We start from the raw sequence: 19,748 nt of genomic DNA, 5'->3' as shown, positions 1-19,748 counted from the left end.
TGGTGTTTCAAAATTTGTGGAAAGTAACGGCTTCTTGTTGTGAAGTCAAATTGTCTGTGTAATAATGAGCTTAAGTAGAATAGAAAAACCGAAGAGAAAAATCAGTGTCTCGTCGTGTCATTCCTGTTCGTGTAAAAGACGTTCCAGCTGCCTTGCAATGATAAAGAGCCCTCTTCCGTTCTTCTTTTAAAAAATAGGAATTTATAAAACGAAAAAAGATGAAAATATTTTCGAAGAAAAATAATACTGTATTAAAAACTATTTAATACCAACTTAATTACTAAACACTTTTGATGCTGTTTTGATATCAAAGACAGCTTGAAGCCTCCAATATTAAAAAGCAAAACACTGGAAACAAGGTCGATAAAAGGCTATATTAACAACCTTGTTTCTAGGTCAACTCTTATCTAAGATAGTGTAAAATGTGCTGGGGTTGAGATTGTTTTTAAATTTTCATACAAAAAAACGTGAATAAACCTGAAAGCAAGTAAACACGATGAATATGAGTTTCTCACGCAGATAGTCAACAAGCAACAAGTAAGCAACAGTTGACTTTGCAGAAGATAAACTTTAAATTTGAGCCTTAGCAAATAATTGACTTTGTTTATGTAAAACAAGGGCAAAAAAGTTTAACAGTGCTACTGCATTCATTTTTATAAACCGTCTTAATTGTGTTGGGGGTTATTCAAAGTTCACGTCGAAGCTAGTAAAGCTCAGGGTAGTTAAATATTTACGTCATATTATTGACTGGTCTATGTGACGTCGGTAAATTATTTATTTTCACATTTATTATTTGAACTTGTTTAACTTAGTTAAACGAACAGATTAACTACAAATTTTAACTAATCTAAAATATGCGTGTGTCTTTGGTTGATTAGGTGCAAAAATAATACACAAAATTCATTTTATTTCACCTGTCTTAAAAACAAAACTAACACCCATTCAACCAATCATGCAATTTAACCTATCTGATGTCGAATTCACACTGAACAGTCACAAACTTGGTTATTTCACTAATCTTAGATTAGCTACCAAAGTCACGCTTTTCACATTTTAGTTATCCGCGATTTAACAAATCGTCAGTGTGAATTGAAGAAATGACTACATTAGGAATAAAAATTTTTGAACGGAAAAACTGGACGGATTTTTTTTTCCGAAAATTTCTCCGCTGAAATAAAAAAATATGTCCGAAATTTCTGCCGCCGAAAATTTTAGTTAAGAACTAAAATTTTGTATTCCGAAAGTAACTAATTTACCGAAGTCACAGACCAGTTAATTATGACGTAGACAGTTAACTACTATTAAACTTTAACTAACCGAAACTAACCTCAGTGTGACGTCGGCTATTTACTTAAATATTATTTCTGGCTAATGACGTCATCATTACGTCATCATGTTTTCCACAAACGATATTTTTTGTCTCAATATTCACGGAGGCAGGTATACCTACTGACTAGTTCTCATAAAAAAATATTATCAACAGGTTATTTATTATCAAAAAAAATTATTTACAATATAAATAAAATTTATAATATGTAGTTATATCGGTTACGCCGCGTTATTCATTTCAATCGTCGTATGTTGGTCACTTGTACCAGAGATTTTTACTGGATCCAACGGTTTCAGCACAAATCTATACAAAAGACCAGCGATTGTAGAACCAACATATGGAGCAACCCAATATATCTATAACGATAGACGGTGGTAAACAATAACAGAATTTGTACAACAAATGTTTCAATCTGTAGAGGTTTGGAATTAACTGAAGAGATTAGGTCGTCAATTCTATCCTTACTTACCCACGAATGAGTGTCAAATTCTCCAAATATCAGAGACGGTCCAAACCCTCTTGCAGGATTAAATGAACCACCGGTATATCCTCTCTAAAGATGAAAGTAATATAAAGTAAGGAATCGGGACTTTTGGTCTGTGGTTTTTCTTGCAAGGTGTTTATTGTTACAACAAATAAACTAAAGAAGCTCAACTTCTTTTTCACGACTTTTTCACTTTTTAATCTTGGGAATATCAAAAAGTGAAAAAGGAGCCCTGGGGAGAAGATTGAAAGTAGCTAACACACTTACCCCGATAAAATGAAGACCAATATATGTTATCCCTACAATAATGGACAATGGTCCATCGGAATGTTTTCTCTGTTTATCTGTGCAACTGAGAAACACCAGAGTAAGTATGAAGGTAAGTATAAACTCGACAAAAAACGCTTGGACAGTTGATACACCACTTCCAATGAACACTGAGCCAAGTTTAGATTCAATTCGGAGTTCAGATGGCGTTAAAAAATGTGTGATAACAGCGCCAAGAATTCCTAAGAAAATAAAACCATATTTTTAAAATTAAATAAAATATAGAAGTTATGTTTTAAAATTTATCCGTTTATTCAACTTCGTCCTTAGAGCCTCTCACATTCTGACATAACAGAATCGCAAAGAGACCCTGTGGACGAAGCTGGGAGGGCATGGTGACTTGGCTCCTAGTGGTGTCTTGGAACTTAAGAAAGAGAAATTGTTGCGTCTTGTAACCAAAAGAAACTAGATATCCTACAAAACTAATCTGAATTTTTAAAAGAGTATATTACCCCCAACATATTGTGCAGCAGAATACATGGTAGCACGTGGACTGCTCACATCTCCATTAACATAAGCACCCATTGATACTGCTGGATTCATATGCCCTCCACTTATTGGTCCAAATGTTTTTAACAAGAACGCCATAGCAAATCCAATCGGTAATGACGTTCTTATTGTTTCTACTGACATTTTGTTTACAATGTTCATCTCTGCTTCACCGAAATTTATACTTGCTGTCGTCACAACAAAGACGAAAAGAGTCGTCGCTAATAATTCACAAAATACAGCTCTCCAAAAGTATTTATTTTTAAATTCACTGAAATACTCCATAACTCCCATGATTGCTATTTTTTTAAACGAACGAATGCAACAAAACGATCACTATGTAACCTGTTGATCGTTTCTTTTTCTCAACTATTCATCCGATGAAAATGCTTCCTCATATAAACTCATACAAAAAACAGCTGAATCATGATGGCGACACATTCATTTGTAATTGTTTTAAAATTACCTATCTAATTAAACATGACGCAATGAAAAATGACCTGGAAATGCACAGAGTTAATTACTAACATCAATTACTCAATATTTGTATCCCATTCTGTTGTTATAGCAACGTTATTTCTTGTATAGTTGTGTTAGAAATCCTTTTCTTTCCCATGTTAAATTGTAAACAGGATATCGAATAGGAGTTTTTAGTGTAAACACATACAAGCCTAGTTTATATTTGTATCACATTATTATGTTTGTATTACGTGTATTCATACACCTTATTTGGCTGATTTTAACGCCCACGCACAAATGGCGTTCCTAGCTGTAAACAAAGGCGTGAAGTCGCGTTGGGTTCTTGACTTTTAGTCATATCTGATACCATATATACAGAAGAGTCTCCATAACTCGAACGGCCAGGGGGAAAAGGAAACCGTTCGAGTTAAGGAGACGTTCGAGTAGTAGAGGTTTTCAAGTTTTTTCAAAATTTTTCCCTTATTTGCCTACCAGATGAACAAAAACAGTATATTAAGTACCTAGTCTTACTTATTGGGGGTTCTGGGTTGGTGAAATACAAAAACAGAGCGTTTTAGTTGCTTTTTGCTCAAATTTTTTGAAAAAAATCAGTTATAATTGATTGTTTACAAGTATCATCATAATCTCGTTTGATGTTTTTATTTAAGTCCTTTAGGGAAGCCAACATTTCTTCCCCAAATTTCGAGAAAACGCTTTGAAGCAGTTCCTTTTTCAAGCTCTTTGAGGGTACTGTAATTTATTTTACAGGACTTGTTATCGGCTCTACTTCTTTTTGACCCTGCCACAGACGCCATTGTCAGATTGCTATGAAATTCTGTTTTTGAAAATTGGTTGAGAAAGCGTTGTCGTTCGAAACACAGACAAAACATTCAAATCATGCATTCGAACAATATAAGGCCCACAACACACGTAAACATTAAAATATGAAAATGATAAAGAGTTAATGATCAGGAAAACTTATCAATTTTTTTCAAAATGCCACAAAATTCGAGTTATGGAGTCAAAAACCTTCAAGGGACAAAATAATCTGTTCGACTTAAGGGAACATTCGAGTTATGGAGGTTCGAGTAGTAGAGGTTTTTTTATAAGAGTTTATTAGGAAACTTTTACGGTGCCAACGATTTCGTTCGAGTTAAGGAGACGTTCGAGTAATAGAGGTTCGAGTTATGGAGACTCTACTGTATATACAAGATATGCGGTTCTTCAATCAAAATTTACAAAGAGTGTGTTGTGTGAACTTTGTAATTAAAGGTTCATTCCCGTTCACCTAAAGGTTAATATAAAGGAGGGGCGAACAAAAAATTATTTTGTGGCAGCCAGAAAATAAATCTTAGGCAAAAGAAATTTTTTATAGATTTCTAAATCCTAAAATCTTCTAAGATAACTACTATAATAACAACTAAATAACTATATTTTAAAACTAAGTATCTGTATATCTCTGCTAGCAACATTTTTACAGAATTTTACAGAACATCGTGTGAAAATAAGTAGGTTTTTGATGTACTTACCAGTAGACATAAAAAATAACATCTTTGATTCGAGATAATCAAGAATATTTTACGTATACGTATACTAGTAACAACTTTTTATAACCTTTGTTTAAACTTCTTCGAACTAAAGAAATATCTTTCATGACTAACAACAATATTTTTTTCATGTTTTGAGCCCCTTTTCCACAACATACTACGATAAAGTTTATGATGATGAGATCCCAAATTTGAATGAATATACAGACCGGAAACATTCAACAATAAATCGAGCGCGCAAAATGATGGCTTCGTTTTTATTCTCGAATCTTTGCCTTACTTAACTTTATTCGCAAATTTATTCAGTAAGTTCAGTAGTATAAAAAAAGATGATGTTTGTTACATGTTGTTCAACATTTCACAAATGTGTATAAAACCTAATTATAAATAATTCAGCACTCTACAAACTTTTATTCACCAGCCGTGCCGCAGCGTGCGCAGTTCGCCTTTCCTTTAAAAGAAGGTCGCCATTCGAGTCACTAAGAAGTCATATAAGTCTTTTTATGAAAGGAATTTCATACATATTTATCTCAATAATTGAATATATTTATTTTAGATAAACCAGCTTCGCGGCGTTCGTAGTGAAAGTAGCGAAGAAGCTGAGGTCTACAATGTGGCGGGCTTTAAAAGGATGAGTAAACTCCGGCACGGCTAATGATTAAAAATTAATGATGTCAGAGTTGATTTTGAGGACCAGACTGACTGGCTTGACGTGCTTCGTGAAAAAGTCTTTACTATTATTCAATCTTTTATAGAACAGTTGTCATGACAATTTAAAAAGTGCATTTTGAACACAAACTGAGAAAAGTTTTGATATTTAAAGTATTTAAAGATTAATAAAAATTCGATGTTTACATTGTTAACGGTGTGGAGATTTGCTTAAAAGCTTTCCAGAACACAGTAGAGCCCCTAAAATTAACCAGTCTGTTAAAAATACCTTTTGTTTACATCTTGTGAGTGCTGAATTATTTATAATAAATTATTTTAACACAATTGAGAAACAGGTGGTTCAATTTACAAACAATGGAATTCTTTTTATCATGATGGCACGGGTTATACACTAGAAAAAAGTCACTTATTCATGGTATGATAATAATTTATATTATTGAATGACAATGATCAGAGGTAATATTTTTAAAGGTTGCACACTTTGCAAAATTAAAAAACTGAAGATCAAAATAGCAAAAATGGTATGAGTTGAATAGCGTATGTCAAAAATATTTTATTTTGTACTGCTGAAGTTACTGCAGAAACTTGTGAGCAAAAATAACTCCTTTATTTATGGCGTGTTAGACTGTTGAATGATTTCTGTCTGTAAATCTATCAAATTTATCACGCGTTATTGTTTAAAGCTAGAAATATATTGTTGAAAAACGACTCTAAATTTACAATAAATTTTAAGCAGGTTAAAAAATGCTTTTACTAGTAATAAATCTGAAGTTATCTTGAATTGAAGATTTCATTCTCATTTTCATTGTTTAGTGGTAAGTGCATCTATAACTTTTTTTCACCCATGAAAATTCGGGGGGGGGGGGGGGGGACTGTTGCTAAAATTATATTGTTATTTTGCTATGCAATATAGTGTTTATTTGTTGTTATAATTGTTATTTTAGTATATTTTAAGATCTGTAAATCTATTATCTTTTCTCTCGCTTGAGAATTTATTTTGTGGTTGCCATAAAATAGTTTAATGTTGGCCCCTCCTATAAGTCTGTACGTGTAGACGGGACTTTGATTTTACAAATAAAAATCATATATAAATTTTTTAATGTGAAAATTAAATAAATAGAGTATTCTAATAAAGATCATAAAAAAATAATTTCTTGCCTACAATCCTATTTATAATTTATTAGAAAAACGGCTTTTCAGGCTTTTTTCAGAGTATTGTTTACAAGAAATACTACCACTGGCAAAAGATCTCAACCTAACACTGAAGAGTGGCGGGAGGGGGAGAGTTGTTGTTAAAACTATTTTGAACATAGTTTGTAGATCTGTGATAAAAGAAGACCTTCTTTGGAAAGAAGTTGGGATCTTCAAAACTTAAAACCCGGTATGATGCACGTAAATTTCAAAACATACCATCCGTAGCACGTGATCGGTCATCTTTTTTAGTAAAACTCAAAATCGCATCGAAAAATAACTTAATTGACTTTCAAAATGGTACCCGTTAACGTTGAACCGGTGAGTGGCCATAAATCCAGTCCAATGATGACAGATTGTCGCATAATTATGCTAATTTGGTTTTTACCATTTCGCGAGGGTGCACGTCCACAATCCCGGACATAAAATCTTGCAGAGAAGGGTGAAATTGCGAAAATCGCAACCCCAGTATTGGACAAAGCCATTTACATGTGATAATTCACAATCCGAACTTGTCAATTGTTTACAGCGGACTTCGGATCTTAGGATACTTGGTTTGATCCATAACTTTATGGGTATTAATGGGTACAAATCTTGTTCTAGATTGTATTCGACCACTCGCTATACCGTAAAATGCCGTAAAATGCCGTAATTAGGCGCACCTAGTTATAAGTGCACCCTTAAAAAAGTGCGTTTAGAGTAATGATATATCGAAACAATGAAATTGAAAAATATGAAGATTTTGTTTCACTTAAAGGAGAGGCGAACTACGCACGACACGGCTACTGAATAAAATTTCATGATGACAGTGTTGAATTTGAAGATCAGACCGACTGGCTTGGTCTGCTGCATAATAAATCAATTTACATGTTACAGCCATAATAACAAAATAAGTCCTTAAAAAAGAGTGAGAATATTTTGATATTAAAAATATTCGTAGCACATAAAAAACGGTAAATTTTCACTTAAAACTTTGACGAACAACAACACACTACACCCAAAATATAAAACAGTCTGTTAAAAATACCAGTTTTGTTTACGTCTATGTGAATGCTGAATTATTTATAATTGAGTATTTTTACATATTTGCCAAACGGGTGGCTAAATTAAAAAAACAATGGGATGTACTTCTCCTTGTTGTGATGGTCACAGGTGAATACTCACGAAATATGTTGTATCTTTATCAATAATATATACATATATAATATATATATATATCAAAAATTTAAATCAGTGTCTGTGCATGTGTGTACCAGGTTATATTTGTGTCTAGTTCAATGTTAGTAAACCAGTTATGTTTGTTGCTTGTAGAAATCATGTTTCATAGTCTTTATTCTATTTATATTATGTAGTAATTGTTTATTGTTCTATTCAATTCTTGTTTGTGCAGTCCCTTAGGAAATTATATGTGTCAATATGTGTCATTAGGGAATATTAATTATTTAATTAAGCTATATATTTTATGGTTTGTACTTTTTTCTCATCACTTCACTTAACTTCTGACCATGAAGGTGTATGTAGTAAAATGCTTGAATTTTACATGAAATAGTATAATACTTAACATTTTAACATTAAGCTTCACATTTTTAGTGTTTTACAGTGGCAGGCTGGTAAGCTTATATTTTATATATGTTTCTTTTGTTATCAAATAATGCCAAATTTACGTTAATTTTATCTTTCACTTTGTATTCAGTTTGAACTTAATCAGTAAAAGTGTTACAAACCCTGCCTTATTAATGTCCCGAGTGGTAGACATAACATTTCATGATCCTTAGAGGTATAGCGATCTCGTATTTATCCTAACTAATGTCTGAGAGATATTATTTTGAAGAGAATTCGTCAATAAAATCATTGCATCGAAATGTTCGAATGTTTTGAATGTTCGAATGATTTAAATGAGGTTCTTCGAATGTACGTGTACCTTGAATGAATGAATCTTTGAGGTAAGCAGTTAAAGCAAAGTTGTCGTGCTCAAAGTTTCAGCTCTCTGCTCGTATGAAACGAAAAAACTTGGCATTGGATGAAAAGATGAAGGTCATCTCTTACGCAAACAACAATCCAAAAATGGGATGTCGAGTGAACACTTCAAGGTTGGGAAGACTTGTGTCTCAAAAACTCTTCAAAAAGAATATGAATTTTTCAAAGGAAATTGCAAAAAATTGAGACACGGACAATTCACTTGATTAATGAAATTCTAATTACCTGGTATAAAAAATATGTGAGCGCAAACTTATTTCCTGATGGTCCAATGTTGAAGGAAGAAGTGATGTTAATAAAGGAAAATTGGGCAAAAATGATTTAGGTGCGTTCATTGCATCAAACGGTTGGCTTGAAATGTTTAAACAAACATATGGAATACGTGAGACGGGAATTACAGGTGAAGCGGATGATATACCGACAATGACCATTCAGTCATGGATTGTACGCCTACCAGAATTAACTAAAGGATATAAGTTAAAAATCATTTGGAATATGAATGAACTAGGTTTGTTTTTTAAAGCTTTACCGGAAAAAGGTCTTATTCAAAAACGGAGAAGCTGCAAGGGGTAAGAAGTCTAAACAACGTCTTATAGCAGCAATTTTTGTGGCGGCTGATGGTTAAAAAGTATCTGAGCCTGTTGTATTTTGGAAGAGTAAATCTTCAAGACGTTTTAAGAACATACATGATAAGAGAAGGCTTGGATGAGAACTAAAAAAATATAAGATGTATTGACAATTCTTCATCGTAGAGTCCAGTTAAAAGGTAGAAGGATTATTCTCTTTCTTGATAACGCACCTTGCCACCCTGAAACCCTCCAAATTAAAGAACATTAAGCTGATCTTTCTGCGAAAGTGTACCACATCTCGCTTACAACCACTTGATGCGGGCATAATTAGAGCGTTTAAATGTAAATATCGGAAAATGCTAATGAAGTATGTAGTATCACAAATTGACGAAGGTAAGAACGCCTCAGAAATAATACGAGACGTCAATATTGCGAAAGCAATTCATTGGTTACAAGTAGCTTGGAAAGATGTGTCTGCAGAGGTCATACAACATTGCTTCCAAAGTGTGGGTTGAAAGAACCAGATATTAGCTGCATAGCGAAATTGATGAAGAATTTGCGAGTCTTCTTACTCGGATGCGTGAAGACGATGACATCACTGTCGAAGACTTTGATGACGATCTGACGACATCGATTGGTCAAATAAATACTGCCTTGATAGACTGGCGACGACGAGCTTTGAGAGGAAGCTATTCAATAATTTTTACCCAGACCCATCTGACAGGAGTCATACTGAAAACGAAGAAGCTGCTTCAGAAGACGACGAAGAAAAAAACATTCCTCAGCAACTTTCTCTATCAAAAGTGTTGCAGCATTTGGAGGAATTGCTAAATTTTTTAATGAATGAAAATGATGAAGCTCTAACTGGCCTAATTTCAGAAGTCATTGACAAAGTGGAAGATATTAAATTGTCTTCGCAAAGACAAAGCAATATCTCAATGGTTTTTGAAGAAATTTGAGCTAATTTTGGGAAGAACCTCTATGTAGCGGACACCTCTTTATAGCGGACACTTTTTTGAGGTCCCGATGTTGTCCGCTATAGGGAGGTTTCACTGTATTCATTTAAATTTTGCGCTATCTCATCATACCAAACTTTATCGTTTAAAGCTAGTAGTATGTTGTGGAAAAGAAACTCAAAACATGAAAAAATATTCCTGGTAAATAGATCAAAAACCTACTTATTTTCACCCCATTTAGCTATAAAAATTCTGTATAAATGTTGTTAGAAAGATATGTAGATACTTAGTGGCGAAATATAGTTAGTTATTTGTTATCAAATTAGTTATCTTTAGGATTTTAGGATTTAGAAATCTATAATTTTTTTTTCTCGCTTAAAATTTATTTTCTGGCCGCCACAAATAATTTTTTGTTCGCCCTCCTTTAAAATACAAGATTTTTTTCTCCATCTTTAATTTTGTCATGGATACAGTTTTTATGAATTTTTTAAAACAAACATGTAATAGTTCAATTTCTTCTTCAGGAAGCCATCAATAAAATTCGCCTCTCTTTAATCATTGGATACAAAAATCTTGGCAAAGGCTTTTGGCACATGTCCTACCAGTTTTCTACCCGATTCACAATGCAAATTCTTTCGTTTTTCCTTGCACTTTTTTATACTTGATTATCAGCGCCCCCTCAGATAAGCGCACCAATGTCTTGCTATCATCGCTGATGAATTTTCAATTACTTAGGTTTTACTGAATATATAAAACCAATTTTCTCGTAATAATAAGTAATCTCTTTATCATCTGATGTGTAAAGCGTGCAAAAAAGGTGAAGAAAATAGAAAATAAAAGTGTTGTTGGTGTGTAAGATAAGTCTAACATCCTTTTATACCTTGGGTTCCCTTTAAATACGAAATTAAATTACGTCTAAATCTCTATTAACAGCATAACATAATATTAAAATACGTCCAGCCCTGATGACCTCTAGGCCAATAGTTCTTTAAGTACGGTTCTACATGGTTGAAACAAGGTATTTCACAGCTCATAAATCCACTGGCTTTTATTGCATTTTTACTAGGAAAAGGCATCATTTCCGGGCATTTCTTAGATTGCCTTTAAAACAAAGTTATCGAAAATTCTTTAAAGAAATTTTAACCAAAGACACGCTTGTCAAGCAAGATTTTATTTAAAATCCCTTAGTACCAGCTCAATGTTTCTAAATCATAGGGAAACGTATTTCTATAATAAGCAATGACGAGAGTCCGGGGCAATCAGGAATAAAGACAAACGTAGGTAAAGCATAGTGAACTATGATTTAAATGATGTGGATTAGCTGACCAACCAGGGCCCTTTGTCTGAAAAAGCAGGAAAGTTAAGGAACAGAAAGCGGTTTCTGGCCGCGGAGATTGTTAATTTGGAAATCTATCAAGAATAACAATACGTGCCATAATTAAAGGATACAAATGAGAAAAAAAACCCGCAATAAAAAGGTTATTGTTTCACTTGTACTTATTCTTATACACAGTTAATTGTTGTGAAAATATATAGAGTTAAAATGACATTGAAATACGTTGAAATGCCTGTCTATTAAAAACTAGATGGCGAAAAGATTTGAGAAACAGCGTTAATAAAAATGTGAAATTTCGTGGATGTAAGAAATTTTTTTTAAAGATATCCAGAAACAAAAGAACCAGGTTTGTGAATTTTTTCCTGTGCTTGGACGACCGAGGTACAGAGTATGTAAGGAAATCGATTTTTTCTGTCCTACTCAGTTGGGATCCACCGGATTGGATTATTATTATTATCAGAATATTTAAACAGGATACAAAGCGTCAGCTACGTAAAATTTTATATAAAATTTACTACTGTTATCAATGCTAGTCCTGTGAACATAAAAGTATAAAGTATAAAGTAAAACTTAAAAGGTTAGTGGGTAAAAACCAACCCTTATCTCAGGGCCATTTTCCTCTTGAGATCTAGAGTAAGTGGGAAAAGGATTCTGGGATAGAGGATGGTAGCTATGGATAAAACCAACCTAAAAATTTATTAACATATACATACAAAATCAGTTAAAATGTTTTCTTATTTCAATTGTAAATTGACTATAAGATTCCACTTTTCTAATACCTAGTGGAAGATCGTTAAATATTTTAGCTCCTGCATAAGCAAAAGACTGTTTTCCTAATTCAAGTTTGACTTTAGGTAACTTCAGAAGATCACCAGAGGTTCTTGTCTTCCTGGAATGATTATTGATTTCGAAATACTGCGTGTGTACTGTAATGAAGACTTACAAAAAAGATGATGAAGACTTACAAAAGTATGCAACAACAATATGGCATACAATGCTCAAAGTGCAGAGGAATTTCTGCTTTTTTGAAGCTAAGAGGTTTCTGTTGCCTGGTTTCCTATCAAATACGGGAATTGTACATTACAGAATTTTGGGAGCTAAGATAGTGTGGGAAAAAAAAGTCTACGAAAAGCATTAAATACTGTCCAAACCATAACCAGAAATTGCAATAATGAAAAAAGGACAATATGTTTTTTTGAGATTTTTTGCAGCGTTCATTTATTAAGATTTTCTTGTACATTTTGTCATGCAAAATGGTACCGCAAGTAGCGGCGGTCTCTTTTATCAAAGATTGTGAATCAACTTTTTAAACGAAATCGACAACTACAATATCACAACAATATTAGAACTGAGATACACGCTGACTCTGGACCACGTACATATACATTTTTCATTAGGCTGATAAAACCTGGATCACGTATATATATTTTTAATACATGCAGACACTCAGCAATTGTTAAGGCAAATGCCGAGGTGATAACAAAAATTATTGATCCACGTCGGTATGTATTCGCCGACTTGGTTTTTGTTGCAGGTGGATGTGATTTAAACTTGCAAAAGTTTTGTTCTATTTTCTCTTAAATTTAACTGGTACTAGTGTATGGGAACATACAATCTCAAACGAAATTTAATTTGCAGGCGTGAAACACAAGCTTGCCGACGTAGAGCAGGCAAATGTTAGTTCATCTTGGGTATTTCTTGAACACGTGAAATAAATTGAATTAGAAAGGCTGGCGTTTGACTTTATATAATCAGGGTTTATGTGGGTACAATTTTTTTCTCAATTCAAAAGGCCTGAATTAAAAGAAACCGAAAAGGAAAGGCTTTTTAATGATAAATGATAAATATATAAAAATGATAAAAAGCCTAAGTGCTTTTTATTCAATGATAGAAGGCCGTAAGTCCGTTTATTTTTAATTTATTAGCCAGTCAATGACTTCAGAACATTACTTGAATTGCTAGTGAGAGTAACGTTGTATTGAAATGAGAGATGCTATTGTATTGTATACGTGATTTAGTTTCTTTTTTATTTGTTGTTATAGAAGTTATATTAGTAGATTTTAAAATTTAGAAATCTGTTTCTAATTTTTTTTATTTCTTGCTTAAAATTTATTTTTGTAGACGCCACAAAATAGTTTTATATCTTTCCCTCTCTTATCGTTTATTAACTTTTGTGTTCACATAATCAGGGGTTTTTATCATTACTCAATAGGTAATCGCGATCTTTGTTTATCAGCTTTAAAGAAGTGGGTTGTAATTGCAAAGCAATTACCTACAATTACCACAATATCAAAAACTTTGTTACAAATAATACTCCAAAGATTACAAGATTTGATGTGATGATGTTTGCACCAAAGTTGGAAAGCTTACAGAAGCATGATGCAGTGCAGGTCAATATTTTTGTGTTTTTGTAGATGTTTTTGTTGGTTTGTTTACTAGTGACTAGTAGAAATCTGACTTTTTTGATATAGTACAAAAAAATGCTTAACATGGTCATTCTTGGTCTAAAAAATAGAAAGGCTTCGTTTTTCCAAAATTCGTGCAAATTTTATAATTGCAGTGTTTTTGACAAAACTTGGCATAATAAAAAGACAAAATGATAATTAACATGTCTTTTTTTTGTTTTTAGATTTGTAAATTTGTTTCCAGGGATTCATTACTGTGCCAGGGATCCCATGGATGAGAGGGAGGGTTACGGAAGTAGCTCTCTGTTTAAAAGTTTTGAACAAATATTCTTCTATACTTCTTGTTTAGTTTTCCATAGTAAGACTCAGGTAAGCAAACTCAAAGATTAGCAAAACTTATCTAAGTAAGACCGTTTCCTATACACTGGATAAAATGTGTGTACCCCAAGTTAAAAACTAGCCTAATATCTCTTCTGTATTTATTATTTGTTTTAGCAGTATATGGTAGAGAACTTCTCGTGTAGACACACACTAAGGTATCTAAAATATATTTTAAAAGTTAGGAAACACATTTGTATCATATCAACCCACTAATAATAGGAAAAATTAATCTAACATACCAATACATTTGATGGCGTTGAAATTCGTAAAAATTATTATAAATTACATGCTTTTGCATTTCTTGCTTCATTAAGAAAAAATAATTTCCTTTCTTTCATTTTTTTTAACTTGTTTTCAGAAATGGTTTTGAGATTCCATGAGTCGCGGCGCTATGTGTGGAAAATATAAACAACAGAATACAGTACCGTATCGTGAAGAAAGACATTTAGCGAAAAATTTAAATTTTATTGAAAAGAGTGGAGTATATTATTGAAGATATTATTTCGGTTTGTCTGTTCAGTATTTATATTATTGTGGAAAGTTTATCATTTCTTGAACATGATAGTTTAGTAGACGTCTCGCTTTTGGTTACCAGTCGTACAGAAGAAGTAGTTATATTCATCTAGGTCCAAAAATGTTAATTACCGTAATTAACTGTAATTAACAGCTTGTTCCTCATTGTTTCATTTTTATGAATTTCGATCCTTAACCTTATTTTATTTCCCTGATGATGAAAGAAGCATCTCCCAAAACGTCGCCTACTAAACTTCAAGGAATGATAAACTTCTCACAATAATATAAGTAAAGTATAGTTAGAAAAAATATATTTCTAGCGTCTCTTGGAATTTGTGTACCCACAAAAATTTAACCTTATATAGTCTTGTTTTTTTACCTGCATGTACAAAATTCTGCTAATACTTAATCCGCAATGTATCGTACACATTGGTAAATCAATCATGTTGTTGTTATGATGAACTTGTAGCACAGTGAAACCTTTCTTAGCCTCAAAAAAGTGCCTGTCATAGACAGGCGTCCGCTAATGTTGAAGTTTTTCCTAAATTGTCTTATATCGCCTGCTTTAAAGTGCGAGGGTACAGTGGAATCAACAAAGTGACACCAGGCTGCTTTTGGGAGAAGAAAGTACCTAACGACAAAAAAACAATATTTTGCAAAAATGATAACTTTCATTCAAAGAAAGTAAATCCTAGGATTTCACAAAAACACTTTGGTCTGTCTGTTTTCTTCCTCTAAGGTCTGTCTTAGTGCAGAAAATTGTGTCTGTTGTAAAAGATGTCCATGTAAAGAGATTTCTTTTAATGTATTGATTTTTAAAAGAAATATGCATATAGTGAATTAATTGATCAAGCAACCTAACAAGAAAAAGAGAATAATAAGATATAAAAATTGAAAGAATGAAACATGTTTTCTTTTACTAAACGTTATATTTATCTCGCCGCTTTCCTATGGGCGTTAATTTTTATACTACAAAGAGAGATAAATCTTTTTGGTAAAGAAAGCATCGATCCAGAAGAATACAAGTGTCTTTTACAAACAGTACAGTCGCTTAAAAGGGAGAAAAAATATTTACACTCCCAGCTTCAGTTTCTTAAAAAGACAAATAATGATAACAAGACAAAGAAGGTAGAAGCACCGAACAACCTAATTATATTAGCTAACAAGATAGACACTCAATTGAAGGAGATGTGGTATTACTTATCCAATAGAATGCTTAATCTTAAGGATGATCCATCACTAATCAAGAAAAATGCAAAAACAATATTAGAAGATTTTGGAGAGCTTCATCGTATAACAGAATATGATTTTAACAGACTCGTAAATTTAGGAAGGAAAACATACAAAAACGAATCAGAGAAACTGCTAAGTTCAGTTATACAAGAGAGATTGTTTCGTTTGCAGCATCCAATTGATTGTAACAATACTCGAAAATTTGTTTGTTCTCTACAAAAACCTTGCGGTTATACTTGCAAAATGCATTTTATTGTGTACTGCTTCATGTTGGCCTATGCTACTGAAAGAACGTTTATAATAAATTCCAGTGGTTTAAAGTATTCAATGAAAAATTGGGAAGATTTTTTTAAGCCAACCAGCAACTGTACACATGATGGGGGAAGCTTTTTATGGGATAGAAGTCATAACAAACGAAAAGTTATTAAACTAGTACGACAAGTATTACCTCAAGAATTTAAAATACCGCAAATGCCGTTAACACTACCAAAAGACGTCTACAGTAAGGTGATACAATTTCATAAAAACCCTTCGGTGTGGTGGATTGGTCAATTTATTAAATATTTATTTAAATATCAAGACCACATTAGTGAAAGAATTAAAAGTCGAAAAGAAAAGTTGGGTTTTAAAAGTCCTATTGTTGGGTAAGAGGGTTTTCAATGTTGTCGTTGTTTTTATTGTAGCTGTTGCGCCTTTACCGTTGAAGTTGTCGGTGACATTTCGTTTTTGTTGTTGTTGCTGCCGTTGTTTTTGTTGCGGCTGTCGTTGTTTTTTGTCGCTGTCGTTGTTTTTGTTGCAGCTGTAGTTGTTTTTTTGTACCTTTACCGCTGAAGTTGTCGGTGACATATCGTTTTTGTTGTTTTTGCTGTCGTTGTTTTTGTTGCGGCTGTCGTTGTTTTTTGTACCTTTACCGTTGAAGTTGTCGGTGACATGTCGTTTTTGTTGTTTTTGCTGTCGTTGTTTTTGTTGCGGCTGTCGTTGTTTTTGTTACGACTGTCGTTTTTTAATTTCGTTGTCGTTGACGTTGACTTTTTAGATGTCGTTGTGGTTGATGTTGTTGTGTTTGCTGTTATTGCCGGTTGCCATCATTGTTAATGATTTATTTAGCATACATGTAAGACGAACAGATAAAATAAAAGTCAAGGAGGCAGCCTTTCATAATATCGAGGAATACATGAACTGGGTAGAGCTGTATTATAAAAAGCGGATGCTAAACGAAGTAGTAGACGTAAAAAGAGTATTTATCGCTACCGACGACATATCAGTTTTATCAGAAGCGAGAAGAAAGTAAGTTCATTTTGTACAAAATTCATGCCTATCGATAAAAACAATCGGACAAAAATTTCGTCACCTTGAGGAAAATGTCATTTTTTCCTTTCTATTAAAGAAATTTCTTCTTACTTTGTGCAACTATTTTAAGCAACCTCGTTTCCAGGGCGTCTTGTATTTTCTGACATCAGGACAGCATCAACCTATCTGCGCGAAATGGAGTAATTTTTTATATTGCTTGTCTTTAGATATCCTGAATACACGTTTTTAAGTAGTGTGGAGATAGTAGCGTCTGCTACTGAGCGCAACGAGGATGGCTTACATGGTATTATATCCGATATTGAGCTGTTATCGGAGACAGATTATCTAGTTTGCACTTTCTCTTCTGGAGTATGTGTTCTAAACATGTATATCATCAACCTCGTCCCTAGGGCTTGTTAGTTTTATTTCTGGACTTGTTTCCGGTTCTGTTCAAATGAACACCTGGGCACGACCTGGGCATGTTGCAGAAGTATTCTACTGGTTTTTGAAGTCAAAGTTGTAAATCCGAGTTCCACATTTTATATTCAGGACAAATATTATTAGTTTATTCGGCAATTTACTGTATTTTCTAGATATTCTCAACCTGATTGTAAGTTCTGCAGATAAATCTTTTTGTCCAACCTCGTCCCCAGGGATATTTTTCTTTTTCTTTCATTTTCTATCTATTTCTCAGCCTTCTAGTTTATACCAGGGGAGGTTAAATAGTTTTCATTCTTTATAGTTCATTCATTTTGATTGAGCCTGGTCCTTTAAATTCTCCTAATTTTTAGACCTCTTTTATTTTTGTGCAAAATAAGCCTTTTTCGCGCATGGGCATCAGTTCTAAAAACACTAATCGATCCTCTACTGCGTATTAAATTGTGAATTTTTTTTTCTGTACACCAGAATTCTTTATATAAGTAACCTAAAATTATACGTACTTTTTACCAGGTGTGTCGAATGGCGTACGAGATGATGAACAGTAAACACGTGGACGCATCACAATCCTTTCACTCGCTGGATGATTTGTATTATTTCACTGGTCAAAGTGATCATAAAATGAAGGTAATTTTGGAGCACACACCACACAAAAAAGAAGAGTTGAGCTTAAAAGTAGGAGATGTCGTCAAAGTATTAGGTTAGTTCAAGACCTCTGTGTTTATTCCACTACTTTGTACCGATAATAAACCGGTTTAATTTTTACAAATATAAAAAAGCATTTTATTCTGATGGCTGGCTCTTCCTCCATTTATCGACTGTAACTATACCTCACAACTAGAGGTACACCTAGCATTTCCCTACACCGCATGCCTGCAACACAAGCTGGTGCACTGTCAGTATAGAATTACTCTACATCTCATACCTGCAACACAAGCTTGTTCACGGTCAGTATAGCATTGCCCTACATCGCATGCCTGCAACACAAGTTGGTGCACGGTCATTAAAGTGTGTTAAAAAAAACTTAAACACAAAACATAACGATTTCAAAGGAAAATTTCTGTCGGGAAAAAATCTGGATAAAAAATATTATCCGACGATATTTGTTAAGACGTTATGCTTGAGATAACACTGAACATCTAATCCTAATTTTTGTTAGGTAATCATTGGAATGGACAAGCGAAAGTGATTGATTATAAAACGAATAGAGAAGGGTTTATTCCTACGTATAAGCTTGAAGATATATATGAGGTTGCAGAATTTCCTACTTATAATGTTGAAATGATGTAACTATTAGCAACTTTGTTATCTCCGCAGTCCATACGAGATAGTTTGACTGATAATTTTTTCCATAAATTATTTTATTTAAAAAAGATACTATACAAAATGTACGTTTATCGCCCTTTTCATGGAAATATAATATTTTGATGGAGATGCAGTATTTGATGGAGATGTAGTATTTTGATGGAGATTTAATGCTTTTTTAATTTACAAGCATTGGTAGTTAACGTTTAAGAATGTGCAGTCGATACCTATTATTTCAAATACACGCTATCTGAAACTGTCAGTAACTCAAAACTCAGGGGAAGAAGTTCAATATAAGACTGTTGTTTCTTCTATAAACCCAATCGATAAATCTTTTCTATTATATTTTCCTCTAATGATAAACGCGCAACCTATAAAAATAAAAGGCATACAGTCCAACCTCGCTATAGCAGCACCTACGGTTCCTGAAAGAAGTGTCCGCTACAACCAAGTGTTCGCTATATAGAGGTTCCTTTTTCGAAGAAAAGACACTTAGAGATCTAATCAAAAAATTCTTTCCTCATAAGCTATGCGTCATGACCTTATCAAACTCGTACTTAGCGCTTCTTTCACCTTCACAAGAGGCGAAAGAAGCAGTGGGTACAAATTGGAAACTGTAACAATTCATTTCCCAAAGAAGTGGTGTTGCTGTCACAGATAAGCTCATCTTGGCCTGCAGATACCTGTTTTCTAGACAGTAGAGTCATAAAACGACTTAAAAACGCCCTTGGTAAACTTGATAAATTTTTTTTCGTGTTTTTTAATTTTCTGAAATTCTCCGCGCTTGTTTTTTTTTACACTTACTTATTGACGCGTAAAAAATGTATGTTTTTAACCAAAAATGTACTA

General features: G+C 33.2%; 2 protein-coding genes across 9 annotated transcripts; one reads left to right on the top strand and one right to left on the bottom strand.

Moving 5' to 3' along the window:
• Positions 1-1,473: 1,473 nt before the first annotated feature.
• Positions 1,474-3,269, bottom strand: LOC130631751 (aquaporin-1-like). Its single transcript, XM_057444423.1, has 4 exons — positions 2,594-3,269; positions 2,082-2,323; positions 1,800-1,883; positions 1,474-1,686 (listed from the first exon to the last, which is right to left on the bottom strand). The coding sequence occupies exons 1-4, from the start codon at positions 2,922-2,924 to the stop codon at positions 1,549-1,551; spliced, it is 795 nt and encodes a 264-aa protein (XP_057300406.1). The 5' UTR covers positions 2,925-3,269; the 3' UTR covers positions 1,474-1,548.
• A 4,430-nt stretch (positions 3,270-7,699) lies between these two features.
• Positions 7,700-19,026, top strand: LOC130631564 (alpha-(1,6)-fucosyltransferase-like). Of its 8 annotated transcripts, XM_057444408.1 has the most exons (9): positions 7,700-8,106; positions 13,547-13,724; positions 13,964-14,108; positions 14,238-14,275; positions 14,479-16,510; positions 16,974-17,153; positions 17,384-17,525; positions 18,108-18,294; positions 18,754-19,026. In XM_057444408.1, exons 5-9 carry the CDS (start codon positions 15,540-15,542, stop codon positions 18,882-18,884), a joined length of 1,611 nt encoding a protein of 536 aa, XP_057300391.1. In that variant the 5' UTR covers positions 7,700-8,106; positions 13,547-13,724; positions 13,964-14,108; positions 14,238-14,275; positions 14,479-15,539; the 3' UTR covers positions 18,885-19,026. The 8 variants fall into 8 exon arrangements, with proteins under 8 accessions (XP_057300391.1, XP_057300389.1, XP_057300390.1 ...); XM_057444406.1 differs by lacking the exon at positions 7,700-8,106 and having other exon boundaries at positions 13,241-13,724; XM_057444407.1 differs by lacking the exon at positions 7,700-8,106 and having other exon boundaries at positions 13,241-13,724; positions 14,235-14,275.
• Positions 19,027-19,748: the final 722 nt, after the last annotated feature.

The sequence above is a fragment of the Hydractinia symbiolongicarpus genome, chromosome 1 (assembly GCF_029227915.1).
Source record: "Hydractinia symbiolongicarpus strain clone_291-10 chromosome 1, HSymV2.1, whole genome shotgun sequence".
NCBI lineage: Eukaryota > Metazoa > Cnidaria > Hydrozoa > Anthoathecata > Hydractiniidae > Hydractinia > Hydractinia symbiolongicarpus.
This window is presented reverse-complemented; position numbering and strand designations above follow the sequence as displayed.

Coding starts and splice junctions, on each gene's coding strand:
- LOC130631751 (XM_057444423.1), bottom strand. CDS start 2,924: ATGGGAGTTATGGAGTATTTCAGTGAATTTAAAAATAAATACTTTTGG. Junction 1,884..2,081: donor TTGGTCTTCATTTTATCGGG/GTAAGTGTGTTA, acceptor TTTCATCTTTAG/AGAGGATATACCGGTGGTTC. Junction 1,687..1,799: donor AATTTGACACTCATTCGTGG/GTAAGTAAGGAT, acceptor CTATCGTTATAG/ATATATTGGGTTGCTCCATA.
- LOC130631564 (XM_057444408.1), top strand. CDS start 15,540: ATGTTTTCTTTTACTAAACGTTATATTTATCTCGCCGCTTTCCTATGG. Junction 16,511..16,973: donor TTTAAAAGTCCTATTGTTGG/GTAAGAGGGTTT, acceptor TGATTTATTTAG/CATACATGTAAGACGAACAG. Junction 17,526..18,107: donor TTTGCACTTTCTCTTCTGGA/GTATGTGTTCTA, acceptor ACTTTTTACCAG/GTGTGTCGAATGGCGTACGA.